The sequence below is a fragment of the Papio anubis genome, chromosome 12, assembly GCF_008728515.1.
Source record: "Papio anubis isolate 15944 chromosome 12, Panubis1.0, whole genome shotgun sequence".
NCBI classification, from domain to species: domain Eukaryota; kingdom Metazoa; phylum Chordata; class Mammalia; order Primates; family Cercopithecidae; genus Papio; species Papio anubis.
In genome coordinates this window covers 58,774,602-58,801,230 of record NC_044987.1, presented here as the reverse complement: position 1 = coordinate 58,801,230, position 26,629 = coordinate 58,774,602, and the positions used below count along the sequence as shown (strand labels likewise).

At 52.0% G+C, this 26,629-nt stretch overlaps 1 protein-coding gene across 5 annotated transcripts in view; it reads right to left on the bottom strand.

The window, feature by feature from the left end:
- The window catches only part of GDPD5 (glycerophosphodiester phosphodiesterase domain containing 5), a 91,817-nt gene that overhangs the window by 32,621 nt on the left and 32,567 nt on the right, over positions 1-26,629 (bottom strand). For 4 of the 5 annotated variants that reach the window (XM_009186947.3, XM_017948767.2, XM_017948769.2 and 1 more), the window contains 2 exons: positions 22,508-22,591; positions 9,866-10,042 (listed from right to left, as the gene is read on the bottom strand). In XM_009186947.3, coding sequence (XP_009185211.1) covers positions 9,866-9,982 — 117 coding nt within the window. In that variant the 5' untranslated portion in view covers positions 9,983-10,042; positions 22,508-22,591. Of the gene's footprint in view, positions 1-363; positions 1,757-9,865; positions 10,043-22,507; positions 22,592-26,629 lie in introns of those variants that run through there. The other variant, XM_009186948.4, reaches the window with a different exon arrangement.

Here is a 26,629-nt window from a genome sequence, read left to right as displayed (position 1 = left end):
CATTAGCAGCGGGAGCTCGTAGAGTCACAGAGCACAACTGCAGCCGCAACCCTGGCCCCACACAGGACACATGGACATGGCCGCTGGGGTGGGATGGCTCTGCTGCTGCCTTTTGCCACGGTTACAGGCCCCTGCCACTGTAGACTGCAGCCCCAGGCCAAAATGCACACAGCTGCCCCTCCCACTACTAGGGACCCTGAAGGTTATGGAGCACCTCCCCTGGGTCCCTGAACAGAACCTGGGGTCTAAAGTCTGCACACATCTCTCTGAACATTACAGACTTTCAGAATCGCAGAGCTCCCCTGCCTGTCCCCTTGCCCTGGGGCAGAGAGTGTGTCTGCAGCCTCCAGGACAGGAGCTTACCCTGCTCTACTCCACTGGCTCCTGGGAAGCGGTCTCTCCTTCCAGATGCTGCCTGGTCCTTCTGTGGACTCAAAATTCTTCCTTCCAAGACGTGGAGCCTGACAATGGGAGGCTGGGTTGAGGGAGTCTAGCAATATTGGGTTTGAATCCCAGACTGGCCACGACTGAGTGACCTTGGGGAAGACATTTACCTTCTCTGTGTCCCAGCTTCCTGCTCTGTAAAATGGGGACAGTATCGGCATGCTGCACAGACCACTGAAACCTCCCGTGCACAGTGTCTAGTGAGACTGACCTTCTGGGCAGGGGAGTTATTGCCCTCCCCCCGCTCCCTGGGAGGTGGAGCTGAAATCTGCCTCCTCCACTGCTCCCCTGCAGCTGGTTCTCTGATACCACACAGAACAAGGCCAACCAAAGGGTAAGAAATATTGGGGTCAAATGACTACAGAGTGGAGAATACACAAAAGAGCTGGATTTTCACACGGGCCCTTCTCCCCACTGGCTGTGTGGCTGTAGGTCAATCGCTCAGGACCTCTGACCTCAGATTCCTCCTCTGTTCACAGAATGACATCACCACCACCTCACAGGAGGACTGCCAGGCCCCAGCACGATTACAGATGTAAGCTGTAAGTCGCCAAATCCAGGATCGTTCCTGTAATTATCATTTCACATCTGACAGACCTTTAATTATGTGAAGACAGTGATCAAGCCTTTCCTCCCTGCTCTACACCACATCTCTCCAGCTGCTGAGGACAGCCAGGTTGATTGCCTGCCCCCAACCCAGAGTGGGTGCCATGGTCAGCCAGATGCAGAGGCCAGGCCTGGCTCTGTAGGCTGTGGCCCTGGGAGCCAGCACCAATGGAGGAAGAAGACCCTGGCACAACAGCTGCCTGATCTCACTCACAGGCTGCAGCCTGGGCTGTCGGGAACAGAGCCCTGTGTGAGCTCACCATGGCACTGGGGACTGGGGCTGGGTGGGGATGGTACTCCTAAGAGCCCTTTACTTGCTGCATCTGATCATCCCCACAGTTCTTCGAAGCAGAGGAAACCAAGTCTCAGAGGAGGGAAGAGACTTGCCAAGGTTACAAAGGGCACACATAATGGTGGAACCACAATTCACAACCAGGTCTGTGTACCTCCAGTGTCCCCAGCCATCTCGGGGCAACAAGGGGCAGGACATGTAAATTATCCTTGCCTGACCAAGGAGGAAACAGGCTCAGAGGAACAGGGCCTTGCCCAAGGTCACACTTTGAGTCACAGGCAGCGCCAGAGCAGGGACCCTAGGATTTCAGAGTTAACTAAGATGTCAGAGATTATCTCGCCTCATCTCCTAAAGATCCAACTAAGAAATGGAGAAACCGGCCGGGCGCGGTGGCCCAAGCCTGTAATCCCAGCACTTTGGGAGGCCGAGACGGGCGGATCACGAGGTCAGGAGATCGAGACCATCCTGGCTAACACGGTGAAACCCCGTCTCTACTAAAAAAAAAAAAATACAAAAAAATAGCCGGGCGCGGTGGCGGGCGCCTGTAGTCCCAACTACTCGGGAGGCTGAGGCAGGAGAATGGCGTGAACCCGGGAGGCGGAGCTTGCAGTGAGCTGAGATCCGGCCACTGCACTCCAGCCTGGGCGGCAGAGCGAGACTCCGTCTCAAAAAAAAAAAAAAAAAAGAAATGGAGAAACCACGATCTAAAGAAGGAGAATGGCCTGGAAATGTGGGCAAGAGATTAGGACATTAGTATATTAGTGCAAAAATCATGGGGAATTCAACTTACGGTGTTGGGACATCTGGATATTCATTTGGTAACAACTATAATTAGACCCCCACCTCACACCCCGTACCAAACTAAATCTCAGTGTCTCTCCTCCACATCCTTACCACCCTTCTCTTCCAGTCATCTACATACATGTGTTGAGCCCTTAGACACTCAGAGATAAATCAGGCCACCCTGAGCCAAGACTGGCAGCAAACAGCTCCAATCCTGGGAATTGGTGTGGTGAGCAGGGAAAACACAGGTTGCTTAGGAGCTCAGAGCCCAGATCCTTAACACTGTTAGTTATAGGAGGAGGGGTGAGCTAGAAGCCTTCCTGGAGGAGGAGACACCTGCAGCAAAGTGGAAGGAAAGGGCTTGTTGAGAGGACAAGGTTGGGGAGCCTCAATCCAGACAGAGAAAAGGAGCAGAGGGCCTGAAGGCACAGGGCAAAGCAGGCTTTGTTTTGGGGAACTGGTTCTTTATGGGCTTATAAAAGCTTTCCCTATATAAGAGAATCAGCCTTCACACACGCTGTATATTTTTTCTCATATATCATTTGAATTAATTTTATTTATCATGCTTTCCGCACAGAAATTTAAATTTTTATATAGTCAAATCTATCCCTCTTTTCCTTTATACATTTTGCCTCTGGTATTGTATTTAAGAAGGGTGGCCCAATATTATATATTTAAGTAATATTTTACACCCACGATTTCTCAGCTTCATTGTTTACATTTCAATCTGCAATCCACCCATCCGACATCCATCTACATCTAGTTCATATGGATGTCACGTGTGCGGAGAGAGGTTTAAAAGCCTTATCTCTAAAGCATGAAGACTAGAATTTCTTTTACATCTTTCCAAGTTGTTTAAATTTTTTCAACAAATGTATGCCTTCAAAATGGGAAAAAAGTTTAAAAATAGAAAAAAATACATCTTAATCCATCTGCAATTTATTTTGGTGTGAAGTAAGAGGCAGGGATCTAATTTTACTTTCACCAAATGGATGCTTCAGCTGTCCCTACATCGTTTGTGATACTGGTAGTACTTTCTACATTCGTTCACCACACAGTGAGTTCTCAAATGCCTGTGGTTGTGTTTCCAGGTTTTCCAACCTGGCCCAAGGCAGTCCCTTGACCCTTGTGTGGGCTCTGCCTGGCACAGCTCCTTCCTGCTTGGCCAAGCCCTCTCCCCAGTGGTTCCAGCTCTTCTTTGAGGTCCCAGAGCCCAGCTGCGCCCTCAGCACGTGGTCCTACAGAGACCAAGAGGGAGAGATTGAGGAGTGCCTACCCCTGAATCTGCCACCTGAAAGCCAAATCTTGGGTGTCTCAGCTCTTCCAATGGTCAGCCTGTTCCACCTTCACCAAGTTCCAAATGGGGGGACTGATGCATGGGAAAGCCTAGGAAATGTCAGCTGGAAAGGGTGCAGGGAGCTCCCAAAAGGGAGAGATGGGCAAGCTATGCAGGATTACCCTGGCCCTGATCCGGGAGATTTGGGGGAGGTGGCGGCCTGGGGAGGTTGGAGAGATATTGCAGCATTAGGGCCAAGCAGGGAAAGGGATTAGAATCCCCACCCCCAGCTGGCTCCTGACAGCCTAAGAGGTTGGATTTATTTTTCTGGACTACAGAGAGCTGGGCAATCAGGCCTCTGTCCTTGCTTCTGCTGGGGTGCACTCAGAGTGGTTCATTAGGCAGGAGAATGCAATTAAGTCCTGCCTGGAGCACCCTGTCTCTCCCAGCCTATCCCTTCACTGGCATCAGCCCCTTGGGGAGACATGAGCAGAAAGGCTGAGGGGCCCTTAGGAAGGACCATCCCAGATCCCTTCTCAGGGATGGGTGGCCATAGTCCCCTGGTAATGCCCCATCTCCTGCCCCACCCTTGCTCCGTAACCCAACACTCAAGGTGTTCACAGAGTGTCATCAACAAGACTTAGCCACTTCCCCTGGAGCGTGGCCAGGTGCCCTTGGTGCTATTCTGCGAGGAGCTAGGCAGGGTGTGGAGGTTTCCGAAGGCAAGAGACTGGATGGCTTTATCGCAGCGATAAATCCCCACCTCCTTGTGCTGCAACAAACCAGCCCCTCCTCTTTCTCTCTCGTGGATGTAATAATATCATCTCCTAGTTTCTTATCCTTATATGAAAAATAAAGCTCAGAGGGCCTCTCTCTCACCCCTACCGGGCCTCTTTTCCTCAAAGCACTGGAGGAGAGAAAGCCATCACTTTGAAAGTTTGTAGGGAGGGCACGTTTTCTGCAGGGTTGGAACAATGGTCTCTTCGGTACAAGGCAGGAGGCACATTCCTATCCACGATCTAATTGTATCTGCAGGACACAGATTCATACCTCCACTTAACCCACAAGCAAGCTCAGGCCCAGAGAGGGTCTGGGCCTGACCTGACATCACACACTCAGTCACTGGAAGGCAGGGTCAAGTTCAGACTGCAGCTCCCTTGCCAGGAATGTCCAGTGGCATCTAGCTCTATCCAGCCACACCCTGGAGCCCATCTTAAAGGCTGCTTCATCCCTGAAGCCTGCCCTGATTTCCTGAGTGGGATCCATTCTTTCCAGCTCCATATCCTGCACACAAATCCACATGGCTGACAGGACAAAAAGTGGGGACCAGCTGGGAACCTCATCTCTTCCTCCCTCTTGTGCACTGGCAGAGCCCAATTCCAGCTCCAAGGGTGATCTGGGAGGTCCCTCTGGCTGAGGCAGCACCCTCCACTGCCAACCACTGCCAGGAGCACAGGAGGCAGCACCAAGAACACAGCACGCACCCGTCCACACACGTACGCCTACATTCTCCACCAGCTCTCTAGGGGTTCAGCCGCCCCACCTGGTCAGCAAGATGGCAGTCACATCCCCTAACTACTTCCTCACTCGCTTATGAACACATACGCTCAATCCTCCTTCCAGTCATTCATTCAGCAAATCTTGTCCGAGGACCTCCTCTGAGTCAGGTCCCTGGAGTGTGCAGGCCCAGGCCCTTTCCTAAAAAGAGTTCAGTGGGAAACAAAAAATCACAATCCACATGGCCAGCACAGGTCAACGTGCTGTCGGACCCCAGGGGAGCGAGGAAGGCGGGGAGAGAGAGCAGTGAGGAGAGAAAGGAAGAGGAGGGCTATTTTTTGGCAGAAGTTGGGGGCATGGAGGGGGATTTGCAATGAGTCTTAAGGGGCAGAGAGGAGAAAGGGTATTCCAAGCAGAGGGAATGGCAGGAGCAAAGGCCCAGTGCTATGAAGGGTGAGGTTATCCTGGGGATGCGGAGAAGCTCAGGGTGGCTGGCATGGACGAGCATGGAGGGGAAGGGGCAGAGGAGCTAGGGATGGATTTGCCTAGAGCGAGTGTCTTCCTGCCAAGGCAGGGTGATGGGGGGCTCTCATCATATCCCATCATAGGAGACAGGCAACTGGGGTTGGGGAGGCTTATTTGTCTGTTCTACCCACCCCTCCTGTGCTATTCCTGGACTCTACCGAGACCGCTCTTCTCTCACTTGCTCCTGTGGCACAGCATGGGTTCCCATCTCCAGGACCGGCCTCCATCCACCCACGCTGGGCATCACGGAAGGATGAGATTCACTGTCAGACACTCCTTCCTCTGCAGCTCAGTCCACAGCCAGTCCACGGATGATAACTTCTAGGTGTCTCTGGAATGCCTCCCCTGGCCTGCATCCCTGTGTATACCTCCTCACTCCCCACACAGACACCTGAGGCCTCACTGGCCCTCCCACCTCCACCTGAGGGCCCTCAGAGCATTCTCCACAATTTGACCACAGTGCTCCTCACACAGCCTGAGCCTGGCTCAGGCCCCCACTTGCCCAGGATGAAGCCCAGGCTCTTCAGTACAGCTTCAGGCTCAGGCCTACTGAGCAGCACCCTTCCCCCTCCCTGCACCTGAGCCGGTGGACTGAATTCCTTTCAGTTCCTGAACACAAGACACTTGTGCACACGGTTCCCCCTACCCCGAACATTTCCCCGGTATGGGGAGATGGGGCTGGTCCTCCCAGAGGCCAGCTCAGGCAAGCCTTCCCTGCCCCTAGGGTTTCCCCAGGCCTCCAAAATGATCACCCTGGGTGGTCCAGGTGTGTCTGTTCTTGTCTGTTCCGCCACAAGCCTGGGGGCCCTTCAAGGGAGGGGAGAACCAGGTCTGATACACTTATGACCCCAGAGCAGGTAGCAGGACAGATTTGTTGATTGAATAAGTAATCAGGGCACCCCAGACAAGACTGTTTGGTGTGGAACAGATGAGAGGGCACAGGCCTGAGGGTGTGAGCGGGGTCAGTGCAGGCTGTGCCCTCAGCCGCTTGGCCTGAGTAACTCCCTTGCTCTTCCTGGAGGAAATCAATTAAGATTATAGCAGCCTTCAAAAGGTAAATGTACTACGGAAGTGCAAGAATTGCCTATCATGGTCTGTCTCTTTCAATGTCTCTGGCTGGGAAGTTTCTCCAGGCATCTGACCTATATCCGTCTCTAAAGAGAAGCTGGTTTTGACACTGCCTTTTGCAGACACAGTCTTCAGGGGACCCTGTGGGGATGGCCTGAGAACAGTCTTCTGTCCTACCAAGTCCTTAATTGGCAGTATTAGAGTAATGAGTCACAGACAACAACCAATTAATTATCCCCAGTTATAAAAAGCTCTGCTTCCCCTTCCTGGCTGTTGAGTGAGCCCGGCCTCCTGCTGCCAGGCTCCTCCACTCCTCAGAACTGGGGGCAAGAGAAGAGGCCATTTCACCTCTCTGGTCCTTGGTTTCCTGCTTCTTTATTTGTTAAGTGTGTGTCCTGCGGGGCTGGGGGGCAAAGGCTTGGAAGAGGTGAGAATGTGTCAGGCTGGGGGCAGGAAGGAGGGAGAGGAAGGGGCCCTTCCCAGGCTCTCTCCATGCACACTCTCCACTTCCCAGGATCCACTTCAGGGCCCAGGGTTGGATCCTAACCAGGGAAACACTGAGGCTTCCAAGCCTGGCATTCAAGGCTACTCCCTATCTTGTCCCAAATGCTCCTGGTGCAGTGCTCTTTCTCCTCCATCAGGCAACTTCCCAAGTCCCCCTGCCTTTCTTCTTCCAGCAAACTGTCACTTAAACCCACATCTTCAACACACGCTATCTTCCCTAGTCTCCAGCAGTTTAGGCTGCAAATCTATCGTCAGCCTGTGTGGCTGATTTCTCCATGTGTAAAATGGGTACACAATTAAACATGGCTCATGCAAATGTTACAACAATGACCAGGACAATGCATGTAAACTGTTTGCTCCCTGCATACAGTAGGTACTCAATAAATGTTAACAGATACTATTACTTTCATACTTCATTTTCCAGCCTAAGAATGAGAAGAAAATGCCTTGTGACTCTCCCACCTTTCAGCCCATTTCGCAGATGAGACCCAGGGAGATCTGGTTTCACAAGAGTTGAACCCAGGCTTCTCTGAGTTGGGAGATACAGGAGGAGAATCCCCCCTGGGGTGGCAATGGTGAGAATAAGGAGAGACACCAGGCTCACTGGCAGAGCCCTCTCCACCACCCCTCAGCCCAGGCAGCTCTCCTCTCCCTGCCAGCCCCCATGGAGCTCACGCAAGGCCTCTATTTGTTCAGCAAAATTTCTGGAGCCCCTACCGTGCACCAGCCATGTCTTTGAGAAACCAGATTGCTATTCCTTCGTTGTGAGAGTCCAGCCCCATTGCTGCCCTCACCCAGTTGCCTCAGGGAGGAATAGGGACAGAAAAGAGAAACAGGGAGAGATAGAAAGGATGAGGGGTAGAGGCTTGGAACCAGGAAATAGGAGGAGACAGGGGGTGGAGCAAAGTGAGCAACTGCAGGGAGAAAGGGGCGGGGGAGCAGAGGATGCTCATCTTCAGCTATGAGTTTGGGGTCACCTGAGGTGAGCTCAGCCCTTTCTGCAGAGGCGCTGCCACCCAGAGCTGCTGCAAAACCTATACCCTCTCCTTGCCTAGCTCATGGACCCCTGCTGCCCCTCCAGCCTTGGCCCCAGACCCCTGCCCCAGACCCTAGCCTTGCAGGGCACGTTCTGTTCTGGTTCTCAGTCAGCTCAAAACCAGCCTCGGCCCACCTCCTCCACTCTGGGCCCTGTGCTGGCCGCAGCCAAGACCATCACTTCCTGACTCCATGCCTATGACTGGCCAGCCTTGGTCCCACCAAGGGGATGAGACTCCTGGGAGATACGCCTTCCCCAGCGTCTGCCCCTATGGCCAAGGGGCTTCCTGCCTGGGAGCTCAGCCATCCTTCTTCTCCCCTTAGCCTCAGCTGTCTCCCCACCCCATTCACACCAGTGGCTGCTGGACCTCCATTGCCTAGGTCCAGATCCAGAACAGAGTGTGGAGCACGGCAGAGTGTTCACGGGATTCTGAAGCCATGATCACAACCTATCTCCCATTTCAGAGATGGAGAGGCTGAGGCTTGGGCATCTGGAATGACCTGTCTCAATGGCTAGTCATAGCTGGCACTGTGCTGGTCACATCACAGCCCTCATCACATGTCATGGCCCAGTGGCTCCTTGAGAGGGGTGTGTCTCCCCTCCAGTTCACAGGTGAGGGAGCTCACAGGCAACTAGATTCAAGTAGTTGCACCACCAAAACCTGAATCCATCTGACTCCAGAGCCCACGGCCTGTGCCCCTCCACGTAAGAGGGAAAGCTGTGACATATGGTATTTCAGAGGGCTTCCCAGCAGGGGCCTGGAGTGGAGAGACCGGGGCTCTAGTATTGACGTTGCCAGGGGCCTGCTTTGGGCAGGTCCTTCCCTCTCCTTTGCGTCAGTTTGGCCACTTGACTCCTCTGTGGCCGGGAGTGGGGAGATGGCAGTGAATCAGGCCTGGTGCCCACCCTGGCAGTTCCTGCTTTTTACTGTTTGGGGGTCATGAACCCAGGCTCCTCAGTCTAGGGCTCTATTCCTCATCATCATAGGCAGAGGAGGGCAGACAGGTGGATAAGCTTCACCAACCTCCCCAGAGAGACAGCCAGGCCTACTGGGCCTCTGACATCAGTGGCAGCCAACACCCCCCCCACCCCCCACCTCCCCCGCCGCCCACACCCTGCCACCCCCTGGCCACTCCAGCCTCTTCTGGGGCTGGCTGAATTTAGAGGCTGGCTTCTTTGTTCAGACAAGCAGGAAGGAGGAGGAAAGTTGTTCTCCAGACAGTAAAGCTTTTAGATAAACACTACACAGGAATTGGGTTCCTTCAGAGAAGAAACTAGATCCACCGGCTGACAGCGCCCCAGGGACAAGAGTGCAGCTTAGGTCTGGCCTGGGGAGCCCAGCACTGAAGGAGGCTTTCTTTATCCGGCTGTGCACCTGCTGCCAGCTCTGGCAAGCCTGTGGCTCAGGTGACTGAGCCCCGGTGCCAGACCGTGGCCCTGCCAGCTCTCAGGCTCCAGGATGGCCGGGCCCACCTCCTCACTCTCTCCTCCAGCACCCACCTGTTTGCCTGCCTGCCTGCCTGTCAGGGTCTGCCAGAAAGCTGAGGACTTCTGCCTACCTTGGGGTGACTCTTCCCTTCTGGAGCAGCCTAACCTCAACAATGTCAGAGGAGAGTTAACAACATGTCAACGGGACGAACTCCTTCTGGCCCTCCTGGTCAGCAGATTCAGGAATTACTATCAGCCCATTTTACAGAGGGAGAAACTGAAACCCAGAAAGGCCATTGGCCTGTCCAGAGCGACTCAGCAGAGACAGAGGTAAGACCCCTCCCCCAGCCCCTCAGGCTTGCTGGGGCTCACTGGGTCCCTCTGACCCTGTTCCAGGGTGGCTCACCGGCGTGGTATCATCATGGGAGCGCTGGTAGCGCTTCCAACGGCAGCCGTAGATGCCCGTGAGGCAGGAGAGGCACAGCTGTGGCTCGTAGTACTGCAGGGGCTGGTGTCTCACCATACTCGTGCCTGCAGCCCTGGCGCCTGGCCCTCAGGCGCCCATGGAGGCCCCCAGCTGGTCCTGCAGGAGGAAGCACAGGGCGGTGAGGCAGGGGAAGGGTGAAGAGTCAGGCACCACATAGCAAGTCATTGTAGCCTAGGTCAGGGAGGGTCACCCCTGCTCAAAGCACTGCAGTGGGGCTCCGTCTCACTTGGAGTCACAGGCCCACCCTTGCAGGTCCCCAAGGACCTGTCCTCTGCCTCCCACCCAGGCCCTCCTCCTCCCTACTCCTTCTCCTCCAGTCATTCCTGACCTCTTCCACGTTCTCCACTGGCCTGGCATGCTGCTGTCCCCTCTGTCTGGAATGCTCTTCCCTTAGAAACCTGCACGGCTTCCTCCTCTTTCCCCTCCTCTCTTCAGGTCTTCAAATGTCCTTTTCTTTTCTTTTTGAGATAGAGTCTTGATCTGTCACCCAGGCTGGAGTGCAGTGGCGTGATCTCAGCTCACTGCAACCTCTGCCTCCCAGGTTCAAGCAATTCTCTTGCCTCAGCCTCCCAAGTAACTAGGATTACAGGTGCCCACCACATCTGGCTAATTTTCGTATTTTTGTAGAGATGGGGTTCTGCCATGTAGGCCAGGCTGGTCTCGAACTCCTGACCTCAGGTTATCTGCCTGCGTCGGCCTCCCAAAGTGCTGAGATGACAGGCATGAGCCATGGCACCAGGTCACATGTCCTTTTCCCAATGACACTGTCCCAGATCACCTTCTGTAAAACTGTAGCCCCTTCCCACGTTCCCTAAGCTCCTTCCCACATTCTCAGCTTTGTTTTCTCAATCATGTCCTTAAATATAACTTGTTTATTTTTCCTGTCTATCTACCCTACTATAATGCAGTTTTCATGAAGGCAAGGATTTTTGTCTGTTGTATTTTCTGCTGTATTCCCAGTAACTGGAACAGTGTCTAGCACACAGCAGACTTTCAAAATAAACATTTTAGAAGAAATTATCATACAAGCTGAGATGTGTTGAGCACTTAAAATACACCAGGCACCGTGTAACGACTTTACATTCATTGTTCCATCTCAGCACAACCATATGAAATGGCAGGTTCTGTGTCCTAAACCCATTTGACAGCTCAACAAACTGAGGCTCAGAGAACAAGGAGCAATGCCTGGCTGCTGTCTCATAACTGGACCGTAGTCAATCTAGGAACTGCTCTAGTGCCCCAAAGTATTCATTCTCCAGACACAGGGAGCCTCCTAGCCAGGTGGGCCTCCTAGCCCATGGGAAGATGGTACAGCAGCAAGAGGTGTCTTAAGGGTTGAAGTGTGGCTGCCAGGAGCTACTGCCTCAGCCCTGCTTGGCACCCTGGAAATATCTGTGGGAGCCACAGCCTCCGGGGGCCAGTGTTGGTCAAGTGTGACCACGTGGCAATGAGCTTGGGGCACCTCACACACCCTGAGTATCAGGTGTCATCCAGTCCTCCACATCACTGTGAGTTATTCTTATTCCATTTTGCTGATGACAAACCCGGGACTCAGAACAGAGAAACTATTTGCCCAGAGGTACACAGCTATACTGAGGTGTCAGGACTCCAACCCTGGCCTGTGGGACTCCAGAAACTCAGTCATATGTTCTGTACCCGGCCCTATCCGAGGCCCTGGAGACAATGTGAGCAGGACACACAAAGACTCCTAGGGCCCTGAGAGGGCCAGAGAGGGGAACAGCTAGGCATTGTTCCAAATGCTTTCCATGCAGAAACTGTAACAGCAGCCCTAGGAAGGAAGGAAGTATTCGCATTTAAAAAATGGAGATATAATTCACATACCATAAAATTTACCCTTTTAAAGTATACAATTCAGTATTTAATATACAGTATTCAATTTTTGGTATATTCACAAGTTGTACAACCATCACCACTATCTAATCCCAAAACAGTTTCACCATCCTAACAACCCCCACCCCGCCCCCGCACCCTTCTCATGCACTGTCACTCCCTATTTACCCCGGCCTCACTCCTCTGGCCCTGGCAACTGCTCATCCACTTTCTGTCTCTATGGACTTGCCTATTCTAGAGACTTCATATAAATGGAATTATACAATATGTGGCCTTTTGTGTCTTGCTTCTTTCACGCAGCATAATGTTTTCAAGGCTCATCCATGTTGTAGCACGGATCAGCATGTCATTCCTTTTTATGTCTAACATTCCATTGTACGGATCTACCACATTTTGTTTACCCATTGATCAGCTGAAGGACATATGGGTTGTTATCACTTTTGGGTTGTTATACATAATGCTTCTGTGAATGAGTTTTTTGTGTGAATGTTTGTTTTCATTTCTTTTGGGTACACATTTCTTTTGGGATAGAATTGCTGGTCACAGCACTTTGGGAGGCTGAGGCGGGCGGATCACCTTAGGTCAGGAGTTCGAGACCAGCCTGGCCAACATGGTGAAACCCCATCTCTACTAAAAATGCAAAAATTAGCTGGGCGTGGTGGTGGGCGCCTGTAATCCCAGCTACTTGGGAGGCTGAGGCAGGAAAATCACTTAAGGAGCGATTTTAAGGAGGCAGAGGTTGTCAAGATCGCACCACTGCACTCCAGCCAGGGCGACAGGGCGAATCTCCATCTCAAAAAAAAAAAAAGAATTGCTGTGCTATATGTTAACTTTTGTTTTTGAGATAAGGTCTTGCTCTGTTGCCCAAGCTGGTGTGCAGTAGTGCGATCATAGCTCATGGAAACCTCAGACTTCAGGGCTCAAGTGATCCACCTGAGTTGCTGGGACTACAGGGGTGTGCCACCACATCTGGATCATACGGTAACTTTTATGTTTAACCTTTTGAGGAAATGCCAAACTGTTTTCCAATGTGACTGCACCATGTTACATCCCCAAAGTATCATCATCATCATCTCCATTTTATAGATGAGAACTCTGAAGCACAGAAAGGTTGAGCCACTCACCAAAGGTCACTCAGCAGAGCCAGGATTCATACCCAGGCAGGCTGGCTCCAGGGACCTTGCTCTAACCCATGGGCCTGCCAAATCTGATCTGCCGCCTATTTTTGTACAGCCCAAAAGCTAAGAATAGTCTTTATGTTTTTAAATGGTTGTGAGAGTCAAAACAAAAATATCTTGTGACATATGAAAATTACATGAAAGTCAAATTTCAGTGTCCATAAATAAAGTTTCATTGGACGCAGCCATGCTCATTCATTTATGTATTGTCTATGGCTGTTTTAACTGTAACTGCAGTGTTGAGTAGTTGCCACAGAGACCATATGGCTTGCAAAGCCTAAAATACTGACTGTCTGGCCCTTCAGAGGGAAAGTTTGCAGACTCCTGAAGTCACTGGACTCTAATGGCCCACGAGCCGTATGGTAAGTGCAGTGTATGATGAAGGGAGGGAAGGGAGCCTGTGGGCACTGACCATGGTGCAGGGAGGGTCAGAGTATGCTCCCTGGAGTCAGCACTGAGCTGAGGCCTGGAACATGAGCTCCTAAGATGCCACTCTCCAAAGCCCCAGGGGCTGCACTGTAGGAGCACACTGGGCTTCAGTCCCACTCACTACTTCCACCACCAGGCCTCACTCAGGGCCTCTGCCTATCCCTCCAACACCAACACCCAATGCTGACCTCTCCTCAGTGATGACATTACAGCCTGCAGTCTGAGGGGGAAGATGCATTAGGGGCTTGCTGGGACTACTGAATGACCTGGAGTCTCCTGAGTGCTGGGAATGGACTGCTGCAGCCTCTGTCTGGGGGAGCCCTGGGGAGGCATGTGGACTATGGTGCAGCTGCTGGGGCTTCCCTGAGCCAGGGCCTGGGGCAGGCTGGGGTGGGGATACAGCTTGGCTCCCATGGGGCTGGGGAGACCGTGGGTGGGGGCTGGTGTGGGGTGCTCTCAGCTTTACTATACTCCAGAAGATTTGGGGAGTGTTGCGTGCCCACATAGGCACCCCCACATTCCCAGCCTTCCCGCAGGGGTGGGAGGCCACAGTCCACAGCCAGGGGAGCCAGATCTCACCCTGTGCACTCCCCAGACGGGAGTCTCTACTGTCATGTCAGCCACTACATCTGCCCCCGCCTCCCCAGGAAGGGAGGAGGCAGGTGCAATGTGGAAAGAAGCCTAGCTTTATGCTGCCTCGCACTGACTTGCTCTGTGGCTGAGGCCACTCAGGCTTTTCCCTGAGCCTTGGTTTCTGAATCTGTAAAAGCGAGTAACAGCTTCTGCCTTGACTTCTATAGAACACACAATTGGGGGCAGTGTGAGGGAAAGGTGCCAGCAGGTACTGCAACGCTGAGGTACAACAGGTGGACATCCTGCAATGCATGTGGGATCCCACCCCAGGTTCCCCTGCCTTCACACTCCTTTCCCAGGACTCCCCTGCCCCGGGACTAATTCCCACATGTCCTCTGCCTGCCCCTCCCCTGTCCCCACGCCTGCACATTACAACCCATCCAGGAATGGAAATTCCACTTCAAACCTGGAAAAGAGGGAAGTAGAAGTGTGTGCGTCATGCCTCGGCCCAGAACTTCACTGATTCTGGCTCTCAGAGTCTCCTCTCCCCAAGGTGCATTTTCATCCTGTTCATAACTGTAGGGGATTCTCTGGGAGGCAAACCTCTTCTCTGTCTTCTGTATGCTCTCCTGGCTACGGCCATCTTGTTCACTCCCACGGCTTCAGTTACCAGGTGCTGCCAAGGCCACCCAGGCTCTGCCTCTGATCGAGACAGCCAGCAGCTCCTGGATGTCTCCAGGGTTGTCACCCAGGCCTTGCAAACCCAGTTCAGCCACACTGCCCTCTACCACCCTTTTTTAAGGCCCTTTTCTCGCCATCCCCACAGCCACTCCCCCTGTCCAAGGCTTCATCTCCCCTGGCTGGGGACTCCTCCAGATTCCTTGCTGTCAGCCCCATCCCTCCAATCCAAGCTCTCACCTGCAGCTGGACTGAACTTCTTAACAGGCAGTGACCAGGATCTGACCCCTACTGCTCTTCCAGCCTTGCCTCCCTTCACCTGGTGAACTCCTCCTGATCCTTCAAGTGTCAGATGTTCCCTCCTCCATGGAGGCCCAGTTTGGTTAGAGGTCTCCCCAGCCTCCCATATCCCTGGCATGTCCCTCCCTCTTAACTGGGCACACTGTGAGAGCACTGTGGACATGCCTGCCTCCCCCATGGGATGGTCTGCGTTAACCCCATGTCCCCAGGGAGCAACACAGGGCAGCAAGAGCAGAAAGCACTAGGGACTTCTTGGACCATACTTCAGACAAGTGCCCGGAAGTTCTGCTAACGGAGGCATGCTGCTCACAACACACTTGGCAGCAGGGACAAGCTCTGAGACGGGACTCTCTCCGCCATCCCTCACCAGCCCATCACCTTCCCTCCCTTTCCTGCCAGGGATAATGGCATTACTTAGGTCCAATCAATTTCTCCAAGCTACCTCCCAGGGTTGCTGATACCAGCCAAGTTCCCAAGAAATCCCTTGCCGAGAGCTACTGCTGGCTCTGGGACAAGAGAACGCTCTCACCTCTGAGCCTAATGTCCAAGGCCCCTCCCCAGCCCAAAGTCCTGTTTTCTGTCAGAATCCCTGAACTTGCACAGCCTCCTGCTTGCACAGGGAAAAGCCTTCCAAGAGTCCATGCCTGAGATAGAGTAAACACCCACTATGGAGCAGAGACAGGATGCTGGGGATGGGCGTGCACCTCTGGCGTCCTGTCCCATCCTCACATCTCGGGACGCACCTGCCTGCTCCCCTACCCTTTCTCCCTTCCATAACTGCCAGGCCCACGCTGTGCCCCCCAGACTACACTGCATTGCTCCCAGCCCCTTTCTGATCATGAAGTGCCTGGATTCTAGCCTGATCACCCTCAACTGACTTGCTATACGACCTTGGACAGGTCACTACCTCTCCCTGAGCCTTACTTTACTCATCTGGGGAATGGGGACTAAATGGGGTAATACATGGAAGTGCTCAGGTCTGCAATAAAAAGGAATTGAGGCATGCGACAACATGAATCCTGAAGACGTCATGCCAAGTTCACAAAAGGCCACATATCGTATGATTCCATGTATAAGAAATGACCAAAATGGACAAATACCGAGACAGAAAGCAGCTCAGTGAATGCCAGGGTCTGGGAGGATTGGGGAGGAAAGGCAGAGTGACTGCTAGTAAGTGTGGAGTTTCTTTTTGGGCTGGTGAAAATGTCCCTGGCCGGGCGCGGTGGCTCAAGCCTATAATCCCAGCACTTTGGGAGGCTGAGGCGGGTGGATCACTTGAGGTCAGGAGTTCAAGACCAGCCTGGCCAACATGGTGAAACCCCATCTCTACTAAAAATACAAAAATTAGCTGGGCGGTAGCGGCACGCGCCTGTACTCTCAGCTACTTGGGAGGCTGAGGCAGGAGAATCACTTGAACCTGGGAGGTGGCGGTTGCAGTGAGCTGAGATGGTGCCATACACTCCAGCCTGGGCAACAGAGTGAGACCCTGCACGCCACCACCCAACCCAAAAAAAAAGAAAGAAAATGTCCTGGAATTAGTGGTGATGGTTGGGAACTTTATCTCAATAAAACTTTTTTTTGTTTAAGTGCTCAGGTCTGGAAGTCACATGAATGTCTGCACTAGTTGTGAGGTGCTGCGAGGTCAGCGGCAGCTGCACCAGAGGGGACGACAGCCTGGAAACCTTGGCTGTACCTGGGCCCCCTCCACTCCTACCCAGGCATGGGTCTCCAGACCCCTCAGATTCTGGAAACAACTCTAGTTCCTTCCAAGGAACTTTTCTGCCAAATTAACCTGAATTGTTTCTGTTGTTTGCAATTCTAAACCTTGATTGGTATGAGGATATTTACTGTGTTGCCAGCTTTTAACAGGTTTTAAGCACTCAATAAATGTGTTCAAGAACTGAATGAGGTCAGGTGCCATCGCTCATGCCTGTAATCCCAGCACTTTGAGGAAGCCGAGGCAGAAGGATCACTTAAGGCCAGGAGTTCAAGACCAGCATGGGCAACATGGTGAGACCTCTATCTCTAAAAAAAAAAAAATAATAATAATAAAAAGAATTGGCTGAGCTAACATATGTACAGTGTGAGGACTACCAGCCACAATGGTTACTGTTTGATGTGCTAGCACTTGCTGCTGGGTGGTGTGGGCACTCCAAGTCATTGCTGGGTACCGTGCTGAGCACTGCATAGGCATCCCCTCCCCTTGACAACCTTTCTGAGCGAAGACCAATGATCTTACCTAACAGATTGCAAACGTGGGCCTGAAAGAATGGGCAAACCAACTGCAGTGCATTCCACACAATGAGGAATATTATTTGGCAATAAAAAGAAGTCAGCTACCCAGCCACAAAAAGCAATGGAGAGACCTTGAAAGCATATTGCTAAGTGACAGAAACCAATCTGGAAAGCTATATACTGCATGATTCCAACTAAGCGACGTTCTAGAAAAGGCAAAACTGTGGAGGCAGTACAGAGATCAGTGGCTGTCAGGGACTCAGGGGGAAGGGAAAAATAAGTGGTGCTCAAGGAATTTTGAGGCCACAAAGCCCTTCTGTATGATACAGTAATGATGGACATGTGTCAAACCCCATACAGTGTGCAACACAAGGAGTGAAACATAGCGCAAACTATGAACTTTAGTCAATCATAATTAACCAATATTAGTTCATCAATTGTAATAAATGTACCTTATTAACATAAGATGTAAAAGAATAAGCCAGACTGTGGGGAGGGAGAATGTGGAGGAGGGTACATGGAAACTCTATGTACTTTCCAATCAATTTTACTGCAAACCTAAAACTGCTTTTGAAAAAGTGTATTAAATACACAGACACACACACACACACACGCGCGCGCGCACACGTGCACCCAAGAGGTTAGGTAATTCACCCAAGGCCAAACAGCTAATCATAGAGGAGGGAGGACTTGACCCCGGGGCTGTTGACTCTAAAGTCCAGACTCTCCATAGTTGCAGCCTCACAGGGCGGGCCTGTTCACGTTTCTATCACCTTCCACGTCAATGCCAGCTGCAGCACCTGTATAACTGAAAATTGTACCTCAAAGGACCAAGCTCAATATTTTGGTTGGTATCAGGAAAGCATAGGCAGAATGAGTCTAGGAACATTGGGGAGGAAAGGAAAAACCCCCAACAGTGCCAGGATGGGTGGGGATGGGAGGCCGAACTTTGGCATTGTGCTAGGGCCCTGGGGAAGGGGGCAAGCAAGCAGATGGAGAGAAACCCCCCTTCTCCTCGGCCATGGCTGTCCTCGCTGGGCCTCAACCCCAGCCCAGCCCTGGGATGATGGTCTGAGGCTTAGCTCAAACACCAGTGGGCTGAGTGACCGCCCCAAGCCTCTGGCCTCAGTTTTCCCATCTGTATCATGGGAGGGTTTGAGCACCCTCGGCTGATCTCCAAGGGCCTTTCCAGCACTCAGCTTCTAAAACCCTTTATCTACCCACTCTTTCCTCACCCCCAGTAGCAAAGCAGAGAGGGGGCTGCTTGAGGAAAAGGGAAGGCCAACCCCTGATCCCTCCCTGGTCTGACTGGGGAAGAGCTCCCCTCTGCTCCCATGGCTAATCACTGGGCATCCTGACAGTCACCCTCCTAGGACGCAGTTCAAAACTTGGATGAAAGTGGCAGGAAGGCCCATAACAAAGTTAGGCACCTGGTCATCCTGAGCACCAGGGCAGAGCTCTGGCCCTGCCCAAGAGCCTCCACCATCTTTGATAGGGATCAAGGTGTAGGTACATTGTGGCCTAGATGACTCACAAATAGTGATGACCCCAAACTTCTCTTACAGTGAAATGCCAGGCATGAAAGGTGCAGGGCCATGGTGACTTGTTTCCATAGGGCTCCAGGATCATGGCCTTGGAGCAGGACCAGGGCCCTTCTGCGGTCCTTCCTTACCACTTCATCCATCCCTGCTCCCAACCCAGCTGTGCCTGTGAAAACACCTTAGCCATGGAGCCCCTCTGCCTATCCTTAATGCCTGGTGAACTCCTGCTCATCTCAGTTCAGGTAGCCCCTCCTCCGGGAAGCCCTTCCTGACTGGGTCACGATCTCTTCTGGATGCCACAACTCTGTGTTTCCTGACCACTGTGTAGGGGCTTCCGGGAGATGGTGAGATCTATGCAGAATTCAGAAATGAGAAAAGATTTGCAGCACAAAGGGGAGAAGGAAGGGCATTTTAGGTACGGAGACAGCACAGCAGAAGCCTAGGTGGCAGGGAGGGCAGTGATTGGGGCTTCTCCCAGGGCAGAGGGCACCCCAAACAGCTCACCGAGTGGACCGTTTCCCAAAACAAAACAACCAAACCCAAACCTACAAAATGAATTTCTGGCCCCAGGACGAGGGCTGGAGGTGGGGGAGACAGGAAAGATTCCGGAAAGAGCCCAACCAGTGAAATGTGGAACCCACTCATCCCCGGCCCTGCCCTATGCTCTACAGCCCCAGCCTCCTGCAGGTAGCTCACGACTCAGTCTATTTTCCATTGCATAGCCTCATCTGATGGCTTGGACAGAGAGATCCCAGCTGCCACCATCTCACTGTACAGCCTTGGGGAAGTCGCTCTACCTCTCTGGGCCTCGGAGAAGCCCTAGATTCTAATGGAATCTGCAGAGAAAGTAACCAGACCTAGGGGCAGGAAGGAAGTCTAAGTCACAGGGGCAGCTTCCAGTTGGGAGAGGCTTGGGGAAGAGGTGCCTGGAAGGAGGCAGGGAGAGAGGCCTTGAGGTGAAGAGGCAGGTGGGGTCTGTGCCACCCAGGCCCTGCAAGCCTGCTCATTCTGGGGAAATGTTACTCAGTGGCCAAGGCTGGGGCTCAGCCGGAGCCTCCAAGAATCAATCATGCCATAATTAGGGTCACTATTAATCTCTTTCCACGGTGATGCCAGGGCCTCCTGTTTACCCAACACTTCTGTCCCAAGAGACCTCTGATTGTCATTCCTCTCGCGAGGAGGCTGGCAGGGCCCAGAGGTGAAGGTAGACTAGTTCTTCCCCAGCTCAGGAGCCTGCCCGGGGGCCTTGGGTTCTCTTGGTACAGAAAGGACTTCTCTTTCCCAGGTCAGGGCTATGAGCTTGGGCTGAGTAGTCACCAAAAGTGACCTGGCCTTTCCCAGAGGGCACAGCTTAGCATCTCAGAACTCAAAATCTCAGGCTCCAAATGCCCCAAATTGGAGCTCTAGAATCACTTCACCCAAGACTCACAGTGTCATGGAATCCTCATTGAACAATTCAACTGGCATCTTCAAACTATCCCTGGATTTCAGACTGCTAAGTCACACAGTATCAGCGCCAAAGTCCCGGAGGTACTCCATCCAGCCTCCCCTTCCATTCAGAAATCCCCTGTGCCGCTCCTGCTGGTGGTTCTCCAGTCTCTCCAGACCAGCCGGTGGCTTCCCTAGGCTCGCATACTCCTAGTGACAGGCCCCTCCCTCCCTGGAGGGCTGAGTAGTTTTCTCCAAGCCAACAGGACTGTAGGAAGGCCATCCCAAGAAGAGATCCTGCCCCCACCCCCTTCTCCCCCAGTGACACTGACAGGTTCTCTGGGGAGCAGGCAGAGAGAGTGAAGGGCCCCGGGACAACTACTCGGGGGCAGTAGAGACTTTCAGCATCCCCCATCCTCAGTTTGACTTGTGCAAGCCCCTTCCAGGAGCCCAGTGGCTCAGCTGCAGGAGCCAGGCTGGCTTTTTCTGATGGTTCTTCCTCAGTCCCAGGGAAGGGGGAGTGGGAAAGTGGGGCACACCAAGTAAATGAAAGGGCGGGGGAGGAGGAGGAGGAGCGTGAGTACAGTGGAGACTTGTACAGAGCAATCTTGTCTCTGTCCTCTCCTGCCCCTCCTTGTACCACTGTGCTCCAAAGACAACACCTACCCAGCTTTCCCACCTCCATGCCTCACTCAGGTTGGGCCCTCTGCCAGGAAAGCCCTCCCCAAATCCCAATCCAAATCCCATCCATCTTAACAAACAGACCCCGTGTAAAGCTTGGGCTAATTCCCCCCAACAAAAGCCCACTGCCTCCTCCTTTTTGTGCTCACATCATCTGGCAGAGCTCCTGAGAATGATCACAGGCCTCAGTGTGCTGTAATTATCTGCTTCCGTGGCTGCCTCGCCCGCCAGACTGAGAGCTTCCCCAGGTTCAGACTTCTGATCCACTTGGCCAAGCTTTTCTGAAGACCTATAGTGTCTGCAGCCCCACACCTGGTGATGGGGACATAAGATATGCCAGGCCCTGTCCTTACTAGAAGAGTCACTGTATAGGGGACCTATGTCCCCTGCACTGGGCCTGGCACCAAGGAGGTACCTAATTAGTTGTCAGTCAAAAAGCTGGTTAAATGCAAGACGGAAGGAAAAAAAGAACCAATCAAAGCATCTTACACCACACAACTGCAGAGCTACTTCTGAAAGCCTGAATTCTGCCTCTGAATAATAATTAGCCTTTTCCCAATTTACAGAAAAAAATTAAGTTACCGAAAAAAAAAAAGAAAAAAAAGAAAACTAAATTAGGTACTTTTCTCTCACAAATTTTTCTTAAACCTCTGATATCCATTTGTACATTTCTATACCATATCTAGTGTAAGATGACCCCAGATCTAGCACAGGATACTAATTTCATCACTGTCATGAACACTGCTACTCTTCACAGTCTTCTGCAAAGAGCAGCAGTCTCCCTGCTTCCAGGCATGTCAGAGAACCTGGGGCCTAAACTTTTCCTCTCTTCCTTCAAATGGCCAGGTTTCACCTTGGTGACCAATGAAAACCGAGCTTGCTTGAATGCTGAGGAAGAAAGTCCCAGGAGTTGGCTGGCCCACCTTGAAGGTTCATGCCAGTTCCATGATATAAGGCCTCCAAATCCACTATTTGTCATTCATTCCTTTGGAGGAAGCATCACTTTCTCTAGGATTCTCTTTTAAAATATAAATCTTCTCTGGAGTTGCAAGCCCATTCAACCCTCAGATTGGAGGTCAAGGAAACTTAGTTTAATGCTGGGCTCTTGAAGGGCAGTAAATCACAGGGTTTGTGAAGAGGTCAGCCTGCCTGGGTTTTTATTTATTTTAATTTTTTTTTTAGAGACAGTCTCACTCTGTCACCCAGGCTGGAGTGTAGTGGCGCAATCATAGCTCACTGGAACTCGAACTCCTGGGCTCAAGCGATCTTCCTGCCTCAGCTTCCCAAGTAGTTGGGACTACAGGTGCGTGCCACCGTGCCTGGCGACCTGGCTGGGTTTGAAACCCAGCTCTACCACGTATTTAATGGAGCAAGTTTCTAAATGCCTTTATACCTCAGCTTCCTTATCTATAAAGTGGGGATAACCATGGTATCAGCCTCATGGGCTCTCAGACAAGTACCTGGAACGCTGTACTAAGCAAGAGACAAGTCTACTCAGAGCTTCAGTTTTTCCTGTCCATAAAATGGGACAATAATCCCATTTATGCCTTTTCATAAACCGTAGAGTGCTGCCCCCATGGGGGAGGTGGACATTGTGTAAGAACCCAGACAGCTGCCCTCTGCAGCCTGTCTTGAACTCCTTTCTCCCTCCCTCCTTTTCTCTTTACCTGGAAGAAGGTACCAGTGGCTGTGAGCTGGGCTCCTGGGGGTGTCCTGTCCACAGAGGCAGTGATATCACTTCACTGGGAGAGCTGAGAGGAAAAGGGGATAAACCCAGTGAGTTCATTCATCAGTTCATCCTGCCTTCTACTGTCCCACTTGACCCTTAGTGAGTGCCCATCCCATGCTGAGTGTGGGGCCCAGTGATGGGTGACACCAAGTCCCTGCCCTGGGGAAGCCACAGAGCTGGTGGGAGGGCTGATAGGACATACGTGATCTAATCCCCAGCCATGAAACCCGGCACATGCAATCCACCTCCACGCATGCTGCCCACAAACCAGCCCTAGGCCCAACCCATACAACCTGTTCCCTGAACCACTCCTGCCCCTCCAGGACCCACGGACCCAGGATCCAAAGCTCAGCCACCCTGGGGGCAGAGGCCCTTTCACGCTGCCCAGGGACCTGTTTCTCTGAGGTAGCTGCCAAACCAGCTGTTCTTCTAAAGCAGCCGCTAAGGGAAGGACGGTAGCCCGGAGGTGGGATCTGGGGCACCACAATTACGTGCCTGAGCTCTGACTCATGCACCACCTCCCCCATCACCAGCTCCTGCAGCCAGCAGGGCAACCCCCCGCCCAGGAACTGGGAAAAGAGATGGTATCGACAGGCCACGGGAAGCAGAGGGGCCAGGAGAGGTGAGGAGGAGACTGCAGGTCAGCATTGCAGGCTTCAGAGGATGCTAACACCTTGTCTACTAGGGACACTGAGGCTGCAGGGATGGAGGCCTACTTACATCACACAGAGGCAGAGCCAGGGCTGGGACCTGAGCCTCCTGGTGCCAATATGACAACTCTCCCCAACCCAACTGGACTCTAGAGCCACACACTGGCAAGAAACATACAGTCAAACACACGTCTCTGTGTGTGAACCAGAGGTGGACAGAGCTGGACTCAGAGACAGCTGGGAAATGACAGCCACTGAGAGATCAGCACTTGGGACACTACCAAGCCTGCCCCTCTCCACCTCCAGTCCCCAGATTTCTCACAGTGCCCTGAATGTACAGCACTTTACAGTTTATAAAACATACTTATTTCCTCTACCCCCTACAATGATCCTAAGGCCTAAGTGGCAGAGGAAATAAAAATAGACCAGTGGCTTCTCCTCTAAACTTTAATGTTTGAGAAGCCATGGTCTATTTATATTTCCTGGGGCCTTGGACCTCAGAAACCTAGGGAACTTGTTAAAATGCAGTCTGACTCAGTAAGTCTAGGCTGGGGCCTGAGATTCTGCATTTCTGATAAGCTCCCAGGTGATGCTGATGCTGCAGGTCCCTGGACCACAATTTGAGGAGCAAGGCCAGAATGAGTCAAGAGCATGGGACCTGGAGTCAAACTACACAAGTTAGAATCTTGGCTCTTACTGTGTGACCTTGGGCAAATTACTTAACCTTTCTGTGCCTCAATCTCCTTAGGTATAAAATACTATGACTAATAAAACCTACCCCATAGGGTCAATGTGGGGATTAAATTAGTTACCATACATAAAACACTTAAAGTGACTATTATTTCAGATTTTGAAATGGAGGTTCTGAGAAGTGAACACACCCAGCAAGGCAGCAGAGCCAGAATTCAAGCTCAAACCTATAAGCTGCACAAAACGTCACAGCCATCAAACCGCTCCCCCATCAGACAGACATGGATATTGAGGCCCAGATAGGGGCAGAAAACTGAAATGACCACCAGAAAGTTGGTGTGAGAAATACAAGTCCATGACTCCGTCCCAGTGCTCCTTCCACCACACCTTACGGCCTGTCAGAAAAGAAAGTACCGCAGAGTCTCCTCAGGGCTCTCAGCTCTGCTGTCAGCCTTACCTGGTCCCACAGCTGCCCGGGAAACTACCTGTGGGGTTGGCTGGACGTGGAGGCCGTCCCCATCCCCACTCTGTCTTCTCTCCATCCTGCCCACCAGGCTGGGTGAGGCAGAATGGTCTCACATCCTCCTGCCATTCCCCTCCTCCTCCCTCCAGCCTGTGCCCACTATCCTGTGTCAGGTCACCCAGCTGGGGTCTCAGGCTGAGGGTGACACGCCCGGGTCTGGCTCCACTCCCACCTTGCCTTCCCAGCACGGGGCCAATGGGAGGCTGTGAGTCACTGAAGGAAGTGCTCGGCCCCAAACAGGAAGAGGCTCTTCAAGCAGAAACTCCCTGCAGGATCCCCCAGTGCCCTGGGGCAGATGGCTTAGTAGTGGAAGCTGGTGAAGGAAGGGAAGCTGATTGGGACACAGCAACATCTGCTCAGATTTTACCTGACATTCAAACTTGGCACTCACCCTCCACTTTTTGCTGCCTGGCCTGAGGACTTTTCTGCTGTGGACTGGCTGTGCGTCTTAGGTACATCAGTATCAGTACCCTCTCTGATCCTCATTCATAGGATCATGGACTGCACTAAAAGACTGCTATAGCCTGGTAATCTACATGAAATGAAGGGCTGCAGCAAGTGAATACAGGGTTTTATTTTATTTCTGAGACAGACTTTCGCTCTTGTTGCCCAGGTTAGAATGCAATGGTGCAATCTCGGCTCACTGCAACCTCTGCCTCTCGGGTTCAAGTGATTCTCTTGCCTCAGCCTGCTGAATAGCTGCGATTACAGGCACACACCACACCCAGCTAATTTTTGTATCTTTACTAGAGACAGGGTTTCACCATGTTGGCCAGGCTGGTCTTGAACTTCTGACCTCAGGTGATCCACCCGCCTTGGCCTCCCAAAGTGCTGGGATTATAGGCGTGAGCCACTGCACCTTGCAAATATAGGGTTTTAAGTGAATGAACAAATGCACATGAGTGAAATGAATGAGTGAATTAAGATACCTAGATGGGGCCGGGCGCGGTGGCTCAAGCCTGTAATCCCAGCACTTTGGGAGGCCGAGATGGGTGGATCACGAGGTCAGGAGATCGAGACCATCCTGTCTAACACGGTGAAACCCCATCTCTACTAAAAAATACAAAAAAAAAACTAGCCGGGCGAGGTGGCAGGCGCCTGTAGTCCCAGCTACTCGGGAGGCTGAGGCAGGAGAACGGCGTGAACCCAGGAGGCGGAACTTGCAGTGAGCTGAGATCCGGCCACTGCACTCCAGCCTGGGCGACAGAGCGAGACTCTGTCTTGGAAAAAAAAAAAAAAGATACCTAGATGTAAAACTCTAGCTATAGCATAAGATCTATCATTTGTCTATTGTTCACTGTATGATAGAGAACTCTTTATTGGCAAGAAGATTCACCCCCCGAACACCCTTACACAGGGAAAAGGGACCCCCACACATCACACACACACACACACACACACTCTCACAAATAAATTCATTAGAGTACACAGGAGCCTCTGTCACATTACACTCATGTGACCTGTAATCCTAAACATTCGCTCCTGATTAACACCTGTAAGGCTCCAGTTAAACTCTTCTCTGTTTCTTTTCTTTTTTTTTTTTTTTAAGGCATGAGTTGGGGACTGGGTCTTACTATGCTGCCCAGGCTGGAGTGCAGTGGCTATTCTCAGGCACAGTCATAACACACTACAGGCTTGAACTCCCAGGCTCAAGCAACCCTCTGGCCTCAACCTCCCGAGTAGCTGGGACTACAGGCACGCTACCATGCCAGGCCTTTCCATTTCTTGAACTTGAAGAACAAAAGGTGATTCTGTTAAGATGCTGTAAAGGTCTACGGGTCGTGTTGCTGCTGAGGGGGGAGATGGATGCTGCTTCGGGGAGGGGTGCAGCGGGGGGGCCTGAATGGCAAAAATATACAAGGGAGACACAAGTTAGCTTGTCAAAGCCTTCCTCCCAGACAGCAGCGAGCACGAGTTTCTTGCATAAGCAAGCATCTCTATTCCAGTCCTGCTGTGCATCCTTTATTTTGGCATTTCTTCCTGCTCCAATTTGTGGTTCTAAAAGTACTCATGAATTAGTGTGATATTCACAAAAATGCACACGGTGGCTGAGGAACATCTTATAATATTCTGCAACTCACATTAATGTAACACGAAGTCTGGTATTAATTCTTTAAATTTGCAACTAGATGGACACTGAATACTAGAACTGTGAATAGTTTCATTTCTATAAAATTTTCAAAAATTGAATTAATAT